Source organism: Podarcis gaigeae (genome assembly GCF_964106915.1).
Source record: "Podarcis gaigeae genome assembly, contig: HAP1_SCAFFOLD_281, whole genome shotgun sequence".
Lineage (NCBI taxonomy): Eukaryota > Metazoa > Chordata > Lepidosauria > Squamata > Lacertidae > Podarcis > Podarcis gaigeae.
Genome location: NW_028153436.1, coordinates 1 through 10,712, shown reverse-complemented (window position 1 = coordinate 10,712; position 10,712 = coordinate 1). Strand labels below are relative to the sequence as shown.

General features: G+C 43.1%; 1 protein-coding gene across 1 annotated transcript; it reads right to left on the bottom strand.

Moving 5' to 3' along the window:
• Window positions 1-623: 623 nt before the first annotated feature.
• Window positions 624-10,415, bottom strand: LOC310837145 (dynein axonemal heavy chain 9-like; the record flags this gene model as incomplete). Its single annotated transcript, XM_083757291.1, has 6 exons — window positions 624-781; window positions 3,807-3,911; window positions 5,185-5,341; window positions 5,762-5,922; window positions 7,302-7,541; window positions 10,290-10,415. Coding segments are annotated over 6 exons (947 nt in total), but the record flags the coding sequence as incomplete, so codon positions are not given.
• Window positions 10,416-10,712: the final 297 nt, after the last annotated feature.

The window sequence follows — 10,712 nt, the reverse complement described above, 5'->3', positions numbered from 1 at the left end:
AAAATGTTGTGGGCTGCCTAGGCATGGAACTGAGTATCCTGAACAGGAGCACTCACTGAACCATTTTGTCCCAGGCCCCACTTATAGTGATCACATTCAAAATACTATGACTTCCTATATCCACCAGCTCCATAAGCACAAGTTCAGAGATACTATGCGACTCACACAGGTGTTTCATGGAATTTACATATAGAAGCAAGAGCCTTGTGTGCTTGCATAGTCAGGAACTGGATGAAAGGCTCTGAATGAGTCACTTATATAGCCTGCGTACTCCAGAGCAGCCCAGACTGGTCACTTTCACCCATAAACCAGAAGACTAAGCACTGGGCTACACCTTGGGGGGAAAATACTGTGTCTGGTTCATTTGCCCTTGCCAAAGTAGAATAAAATACACGTGGCAATGGGAGATATCATGATGAATAGTGTTGGGTATGGAGCAGGGCGTCCCAGGTACAATTTCCAGTGCAATGACAAGCTGCCAGATTGTATACTGAAAGCCTCAGTTGACGTTCCATAAAATGGGAACAACAGCTACTCACCACAAAACACTCTTGCAGGAAAGAATGAGGCAAACGTTTTAACATACTAAAAGGAAGCTAAAAGGAACGTGATACATATCTTACCTGAAAAGAGCTTTCAAATTCTCAGGCAGCTCCGTACGACCGGCATAGCCAGGATTCATGGTGATGAAAATGCCAACAGAGGGAACTAGTTTAATGTCTTCGCCGAGGAAATTAAAATTCTGCTTTTTGTCCCTTATGGCATCCTGTATGCTTTTCACCTGAAAATGGAAGAAGATGGGGCTTTTCGCTCTCCAGCTCCACTGATTTTTTTATAAAGCGTGCTTAATAAAACGTGTGCTAAAAAAGCTATGTGGTATTATGGTACATATTAGAATCGAGCACTTATCTACACTGCAGCATATCTAAGCAAGATGATGACTTTTGTGGGTTGAGAGGGCTGGCATTATCTTTTTTAAGTGATTGCTGTTAAAACTGCTGCCACATTATGAGCAAACTGTATCTTTATGAGCCACTGTACTCCCTTCCCCCCCCCCAAAAAAAGAAGGGGGGAAGCCTGCTCCATGGCTCTGTCAGTGTAAATTTTATCCCCTATGAAAAATGACCCCTTCTGCACCAAACCATTAGGGCTCCTCCAGTCCTGTTTCAGACAGTGGCTAACTAACTGCATCCGGGAAGCCCTGAAGCAGGGCACAAGAGAGGCAGCCCTCCCTAATTTTTTGTCCCCAGCACCTGGTATTCATTGCCTCTGATTTTCCACTTGATTCCAAGGTTAATGAGCAATTGATGACCTACCCTTCATGAATTCGTCTAATTCTCTTTTAAAGCCATCCCAGTCAGTGGCCATCTCCACCTCTTGCTTCAGTGAAGTCCATAAATGAATTATGCTTTTAGGTGAAGAAATACTTTCTTGTGTCTGTCCTGAAACTACAGCCAACTTCACCAGGTGGCCCCCCAGTTGTAGTGTTGTAATGGGGGAGAGGGGGGTGAATAATTTATCTCCGCCCTCTTTTTTTCCATGCCACATGTAAGGTTGCATGAACATTAAATTTAGGCCAGAAAGACCCCTGCCTACTATTGACAGAAACTGACTGGTAATGTGATAAGTTCTCATGCAATCCAGGAACAAAATTTAGGATGGGTCATGGAAGCAGGAATGAGGAATCCTGTGACATATCACCACCTTGTAAACCAGGACTATTCCAAACCAGCCAAGGCAGGAGCAGCTACATAGATTAATTGACACTGGGATAAAAGAAATGAAAACCCTTCATGCCATGGAAAAATGTCTATAGCATACATTTATCCCCCTGTGTGATGGCTCTGCATAGCCAACATCATAGGAATATATTCAAGGCTAAGAGCTAATTAAAACAGAACACCCACTGCTTTGAGCCACCAATGCAATATCTATACATGCTAAGCTATCCAAGGTAGAATTTTAATTGACCTGGAAGTTAAGTGAGATTTTGAGAGTGGCTGCCTTGAATATTTAATAGCAAGACTAGCACATCTACTACAACATACATGACTTGCTAACTTTATGGCCTGCTTTGTTCTGCTGTGTGGCTTGCACCTCTGAAGCACAGATTCATCGTCTTGACTATTATTCTTTGGAGGGCTTAACGTCAAGAATGTTTTTCCTGTTGTGCTGCTTTCTGAGAGGAAAAACAGATCATCAACGCCATGTTTACTGGCTCAAGATAATCTCTGTATTAACAGGCTGTCTTCAAACACAACCAGCACTTGACAAGACACTCAACACTTGACAAGACAAGCATCTGATTAGGGCTTTCCCCACCATCACATTAACATTCCAAATTGTATTTAAAACTATGATGATAACTTTACAGTGGCACTGCTTATTTCATTTCAGTAGTCTAACTAATGGAGAAAAAACATGTAATGTTGAATCGACTAGGGACTTCTTGTCTGAGGATACCATTTCTCCTTTAATCAGATAATACCCTTTTGTATCTTTTCCTGGGCAGTGCACATTAATAAGCTCAACAGTGTCTAATGATCACTACGTGGGTTTTTTACACACACAGCACTTAAAATTCACAGGCCTCATATTTTCACAGAGCAGTTCTGTACACAGCACTTCACAACTGTACATACCTTTGCCAAATAACACTACCTAAACCAGAAAGGAGGAGAGGCATATAGTTATGCTACAACTGCCATAGAAGCATTATGTTCTCTATTTCTACTGAGTATCCCTACAGCAAGATCAAATGCCGCTCAGCTACTGTTCCTCTCCGTACCCTACAGCTTCCACGTTCTTAGTCCATTTATGACACCAGTTCTGCACCTGGAACCAGGCAAAGCTGATATACAGAATTCCCACCTCACCCAACAGCTGTCAAGCACTGGAACTAAACGGAAATGAAGAATGAACTGTGCTTATAATGGGACCGAATTGCATTTCCAAATAATACAACCACAATACCTTAAAAGCAATATTAAAACCAGTAAACCAAGCCTCCCCCCACTTCTTCTGGATCCAGGTAACCCTATATTGAAGAAATTTGGTAAGTGGCAAACAGGCATAGGGCTTTTTCTGAGGTGGTGCCCCATTCATGGAATACCCTCCCAAGAAAGATTAACTTGGCATTAACTCTTATGTTTTAGATGCCAGTTTCAGACCACATTGTCCTCTCCAGCCTTTGATGGTTACTTGCTTTTCTGCTCTTGTCATTGTTGTCCTTTTCCATAGGACTGTGTTTATATTTTATTGTTAATCGTTAGCTCTCTTGAAGACTGATCAGTGGAAAGGTGGAAATAGAATAAACAATATAAAAACAGTGACCATTTCTGGGCATCACACTAAAATATGGTTTAGCAAGACATAAAGGAGCCTTGCCTCCTTCTAGGCTTGCACACTCTCTCTCCTTTCCATGCAGCCAGGAGGAGGAATAGCTTGAAAGCCCTTCCTTCCACTTTTCTTTACCCACAGCATGACACATTATTTGGACTGCAACTGTGGTTAAGACTTACTATGGTCAGTTTTAACAAGCCTGCTTCAGAAACCGTAGTTTGCAGTAGGCTTATTTTAAATGAACCATAGTTAAAGTTGCCCACAGTTTGTCAGTCTGGACACAGCAATAAACCATGATTAACTGAAAGCAGAAACAGAAGGCCATGCAAGGGGGAAGAGAGGAGAGCCCAGGAGGAGGTTAGGCTCATTCATGTCTCACCAAACCAGTTTTGTGTGACATCCAAATGCAGCCAAGCTCTCAAGGTACATCCCTGCCTTACCCTTCTTTCCTTCTTATTACTTACCTGTACAGCCACCACTGACAAGACTTCAACAGAAATTCTGTTAAACTCATCAAAACAGCCCCAAGCACCAGTCTGGGAAAGGCCTTTGTAAATGTTCCCACAGGACTGCAACAAAAAAGGGGAAAGGACAGCAAAATTACCCACCTATTTTGTTTTGGTAAAATGTGTATACAACCTATTTCCAGTCTCATGAGCAATTTGTTCTGTAGGCACTTTCTAAAGAGCAAAGGAGCAGAAGGAGGAAGCTAATAACAGCAATGATGAACCTGGATGGGTTTCTCAATTGTACAGTTTTATTACCTATATGCAAACCACCCATTTAAAGATGATTGGTACTGGCTGACAGCACTCCGAGCTCAAATAGATGAAGGAATAATTCTAGGGTTGCTTACTTAGATCAATGAGAAGCAATGAAGAGCCATTTAGACAAGGGGTGGGAAACCTGCGGTCCTCCAGAGATGGTTGGACTACAACTCCCATAAGTCCCAGCAAGCACTGTCAGTAGTCAGGAATAATGGAAGTTGTGGACTACAGTAGCTGCAGAGGCAGAGGCAAGGGGGAAGAGATGTTCTTCACCCCTGCTCTAGTTTAATGAAATGTTTCTTCAGCTTTGATTTCAACACAGGATGGCGCACACCTATGAAATTGTGACTGTGTGAGGCTGTTGTCTCAGCACCTGACTTGAAAGTGAAACAGCCCCACCTACTTTTTGCTGTGCTGCTGCCAACACACAATGCTGAATGCACTGAAGGTAGGTGCACTCAGGTCTAGCATTGTCTGTTGGCCACGATATAGCAATAGTAGGTAAGGCAGTTTCATTTCCAGGTCAGATGCTGAGCCAATCCCCTCAGAATGCCACAACTCTGCTGATGGATCCTGAAAGTGTTTCAAATATTTTGGGAACTTTGTTCTTTAAAGCAAAGAACTGGATACAGCCCCACAGCTGATTTTCCCACAAGAGGGGAAATAGTAAGCTTTTGGGAAAATGGAACAGAAGTGAACAAGGAGAATAAATTTGCCCTGGGGAGAACTGCAAAGCTTGAGTGTGATCATACTTCACCACAGCACTACTCTGTTTTTATGCAAATCCCATTCAAATCAATGCAGATTGTGCAGGAAAAACTTCCCAGTGGGACTGCACCCCAAAGAAAGTGGAATGAAAAGTATGTCAGAACTAACTATAAATGCAGTTTCTCCAAATAAACAAAAACGTGTAGCAGTAATTATATGTATTTAGCTTTCTGCAGAGTTTTGGATTTCTAGTCCTCACCATACCTTTTAAGAGAAACTTCCCTAATGAACCAGCATTTAGTGAGTTTTCTCTCTACATAGAATCTTACTAGTATGCTATTATTCTTGACTGTTTCTTAAAAGTTACCTTGTAGTCCATTTGCTCTGAACAGTTGAAAACATACACCATGATGCCAAGCGCTCGCCCAAGATCCTTGGTAGTCTCTGTCTTCCCAGTGCCAGCTGGCCCTGCAGGAGCCCCACTCATGGTTAGGTGCAAGGACTGGGTGAGGGTGATGTAGCATCTTCAAACAGGAAGGAAAATATCATCATCATCATCCTGCCTTCTTCCCATATTGGAACTCAAGGCAACTTACACAAATTAAAACAAGACAGAAAAAACACACAAAAAGCCTAAAGACATATAAAAGATAATCATTTTTAAAAACAATTAAACTGTAATAGAAATCAAAACAATAGGAAAACAAATATATTGAAATGTAGATAATAAAAACAGCAGAGCACAATTAAAAACCCTATCCTTAAAAAAACAAAATTCTTTTTAAAAAAGAAAAGCCTAGAGCTGCAAAACCATCAAGGCTTTGTGAATTGCACATCAGAAATAGCAAATTTCTGCAAAAACAAAATGGGAGGGTGAGGGGAACAGATTCTGCAACAAGCTGCCAAACTAAAGCTCCCTTGTCTGAGCCCTTCCAGATACCTACCTGTCTGTCAGAGGAGTGATGACCAGACGGGGTGTGTTCCCAAGGTATTCATAGGAATATAGAAACTGTGCATCACAAATGTTCGCATAACAGTGCTTCTCCTCATCTGCCCACCTGTGTCGGAGTTGAGACAGCCAAAGAAACACCTGTGCATTGTCCACCTTCAAGAGCAGAGCAGAAAATCAACATAAAACAGCTTATGGAGGGGCAAATGGTACAGCTGGAATATTAAGGTGATCTACATGCTCCACAGCGATCGTGAGTGCACTTGGGGGCAATGACGTCAATGGTTTTGCACATCTCACCATTCCACAGTGAGGCAAGTGCCTTGACAGGACTGCCAGTCAGGTCGGGTAGAAAATCCCCCAGAGCAACACAGTGGGCCCCCCATCCCTGCAAGTGGAGTAGCTACATTCAGGGCAAACCTCTCCAGGGAATGGTGGGCTCTCCAATCAATGGAGTATTAGCAATCCATTCTATGGCAAAGACCAGGTCAAGGGCATGCCCAGCTACATGGGCTGGAACATTAATGTACTGAGAGAGCCCCATGGTTTTCATGGAGGCTATGACATCCCAAGCTGGTCCATTTGAGGCAGCTTCAGAATAGATACTGAAGTCCCCCCCCCAAAAAAAAAATCCACTGTGGTAGGGTTCTCCAACACCACATGCAAGACTTCGTTCACCCCCCAAAAAATCCACTGTGGTAGGGTTCTCCAACACCACATGCAAGACTTCATTCACCAGCTCGGCCAGGGAGGTTGCAGAGCAGTGGGGTAGATGGTACATTAGCAACATCCCTGTGCTGTCTCTTTGGCCAAACATTCACAAACTACCCAGTTATCCAGAAATTCTTCTGGATAACTGTAACACTTCCTCCCTCCCCCTCTGACCTGGAATGTTGCTGCACTGAGCACCCTGCTGGGTCAGCACAGGCCTCCCAGCCCATCTGCCAAGGTCGAAGTTATGCATGACAAGTCTGCCCCATCATACACAATCAAATAATGGATGGTCAATGATGTATTATGGACAGACCTGGCATTTAGCAACTACATGACCAGGCCAGGGGGCCAATTGCCCAGTGCCCCCAGATTCTGAATTACAGCAGTTAAAGCAGAGTGGGCAAGGGCTTTGACTTAACTTGCCTTCCTCCCACCTGTATATTTTTGTCCACTCTTACCTGCCACCACCAATCCCATATCCACACTACCTTAGCTAAGACACATAACACCACTGACCCACCTCAAAGACCCGAATCAAAAACTAGGCGTGACTCACACCCCAGCTCTCACCTGGAACAGGAACCAAAGATTCCTGCCTGTATTCCAGGACGAATTCAGCATATCACCATCCTAACTTTGAGAAAGCTGGCCTGAGGAACCCTGAGTTAGGATGTAAAAAGGGCAAACAGCAATGGCAGCATGCCTTCAAAGTAATCCCAGTGCTGGTTTAGCCAGCTACTCGTCTTCACTAGCAATGCACAAGCTCCCTTCTCAGTAATCCTGAGAAAAACAGTATGGAAAAGATCCAGAAGGTGACAAACCTTCTGAGCGATCATCTTGGCCACCACATCTCGAGCATGCACATCAATGGTGCAGATGGTCATGATCTTCTGCCTGTCACCCTTTGAGAGCTGCCCTATGAGCATGGTGATGAGGGTGTTCAGCTGGGTCACTTGCTTCTTGTAGTACTCCTTCATGGCATTCTCATAGCCTTCTTCCAGCCTGGCAAAGGCAATCCCAACCTCTGTGGTCCACCAAATCTGAGTACAGGTGAGTGCCACCTCGGAAAGAGAAAGAAACTCAGAATACTTTGCAAAGTCAGAAATAAAGGGTGGATTTCTAGGCCACAAGAGTCTAAGGGGTGGGATTCAACTAATGAGTGCCGTCAATGGAAGCCCTGTGGAGGGGCTTCTGCTTCAGCAACAGAGTTTTCCTTCCCTCTCCTTCTGCCCCCCTCCCCCCACACATTGGAATTGTGTCAGAGGGGTCAGGAGAATCCGTGGAACAGAATATGGGGTAGGGGAGGAGATGGGGGGTTATTCTGTCTAGCAACCCAAAATATTTGCCCTAACAGAGGGATCTCTGTGTATAGGGTGGTATATAAATTCAATAAATAATAATAGTAATAATCTTCTTAGCATGATGCTGAATTCCTCCCAAAATGATTTTTTATTTCATTCATAGAAGAAGAAATATGTGGTAAAAAATTGTGTCAGGAAACAAAAAGACACCAAAAATACATTTGTGGATAATTCCTGAAAAGGCTACAAGGATTTCGTCTTGTGATACAATGTGTTACTACAGGAGTACAGTGGTACCTCGGGTTAAGAACTTAATTCGTTCTGGAGGTCTGTTCTTAACCTGAAACTGTTCTTAACCTGAAGCACCACTTTAGCTAATGGGGCCTCCTGCTGCTGCCGCTGTGCCGCCGCTGCACAATTTTGTTCTCATGCTGAAGCAAAGTTCTTAACCCGAAGTAATATTTATGGGTTAGCGGAGTCTGTAACCTGAAGCGTATGTAACCTGAAGTGTATGTAACCCGAGGTACCACTGTACTGTATTCCGCCATTGTATAAAATTGCTACAGATGAATAAGTCCAGAGATACTTCAGGAATTTTCTCTGAGACATAAGCTGGGGCAGATTGTTTTTTTCCATCACTACACCCTCTCCAGCATTAACCAGTGTTTCCCAATTTAATGGGCAAATGTTCCCAGGAGATGGCAACTTATCAAATGAAAAATCCACCAAAGGAAGAAGATAAATTGCAATTACCCTGAAGTAAAAAGATGCCTCAAAGGCCATACCTTCCCACAGGGTTATGGCCACAAAAGATCATGCAGTCATGGCCTAGAATAAAACCTGGGATTGAAACATTGCCGATCCCAAAAACATCCCCACTGGCCACCTGCATTAGGTAATCTATGAGAAGCCATAAAAATGTGATATATAGAATTATTGCCACTTAAAGGTCAAAAGATAGAAACAGTAGGTTAACAAATATTGCAAGTCAAAATAAATCATCAGGAAGGGGTGCTTTTTCATAATTGAGGGTAAGCAAAAGACCTATGCCATAAAGCTTTGCAAATGGTTCCAAAGCAAAAATATTTCCAACTTCTTAAAAAAACAAAAACTGGTGAAAATACCACCCATATTTTTTTTCAGTGTCAAAATTCTTAATAAGATTTTGATTTCCATATTGGGAAAACAACCACCACTCGATATATATTTTTTAAAAAGGCAAAGCCATATCCTCCAAGCTTCTATTTATTACATATGAAGAAAATGGATTTTCTTTCTTCTTTTATAGCAAAACTAAAATCCTCTGAGCTGTAAAACCATCTGATAATCTTTCGTCACTGGCAACTCACTTCTTAAAGCACTTACCCAGCTCAGAAGCTATTAAATTGGAGCGAGTGTTTGCAGAGGGTGGAAAATTATAAAAAGTTCAACTGTTAATGCTTTACTGTTAGCCATCGTTACTTCCAGGGCAGGCGCTGCCTTTTTCATCCAGTTTGCAAAGATCTGAGATATGCAAGCTCCTCATTCTCCCACTGGCTTTACCCCACAGCAAAGCTCATGTGCTAATGTTCTTTTCAGACTACAGAAGCTGTTGGGGTTTTTTTGTTTGTTTTTTTTAGGAAGCTTTTTAGGAAGCTTCTATAGGACTCCTACTTCCCAACGATCCATTAGGCTGCACTTCAATTCTGAACTCTGGTAAGCAATCGAGGCTTAACAACCAGGAGCAGCATCTGATGAGAATTTCGCAGCAAGTGGGTGCCTGGAGAAGAAACCCTCTTAAGAATATTTTAGGGGGGTGGGCAGGGGAAGGACTAGACCATGTGAAAAATGAATATTATTTCAGCTGCAGTTCATTCATTTCCAGCTTTGTATTCTGGTTATTTAAAAAGTGCACCTAGACATTCCATTGTGTTTAAGGTGCCATTTAGCTCCTAGCTTTCATACCTCAGTTTCTAACACTGCCCATCAAATCTGGAAAAAAATGCACTAGTTGCCTATTGTCTTCTGGGCCTAATTGAAGGTGTTATGGGGTTTAAAGTCCTGAGGGCCCCTACACCTAATGAGATTCTGTGGGATTAAAGACCCGTGGGAAGATTCTCTGTGGTGGCCCCTCACCTTTGAAATGTCCTCTGCTCTGAAGTGTGTCTCACCAGGATACTGCTGTAATTTCACCAGCAGGTGAAACTCCCTGTTTGCTGATGTTCAGAGAATGGCTACCACTGGTCAGTTATCACAAGACCGACCAGGGCTGAATCTACACATATATTTTAAAAACTCTGTGAAATGCTTTTTTAAAAAAAGGAATTCACCATTAGCTCACCATCTAGTGTCACATTTGTATAATGCACTCAAAACATTATATTTGCAGCTGTATAGCTGAGTCCCAGGTGCAGCAGAAATGACAGCTACTCAAGTTAAGGCGGCATAAAATGGGATTTGCCCCAGAACCACGCTTAGCCCACCCTACACACCACGGATTGTTCATCTGAAGAGGAAACAGAGCAGTACCTGTGCTGGGTAGTCAAAAAGCCACTGTTCCCTTGCCTTTTCCTCATAAGCCATCACAGCCTCTGTCATCTCGTGTCTCACAGTGGCCCGCATGTGGTCCAACACACGGTTCAGCCAGCTCTCCACCTAGGGGAGAAGAGGAACCCAGGAGGCTATTACCATCAAGCGTTACTCACCCTGGACGTGGTGGTTCTTCCCTCCCTGAAACTACAAAAAAAAAAAAAGGATTGCTGATCAAGACAAGAGCCAACTTGTCTTGTCCCCTGTGGCCCCTAGAAGCACCTCACCACCATTCCATCTTCATGCCATGCTTAAAACAGCAAAATACAGAGGGGGACATTCTTTGTTATAGAAACTCTCCCACTGGAAAGTGCCCAAAGCGTGAACCTAAGCACTTTTTAAAGTCTGGAACACTAGCTCATC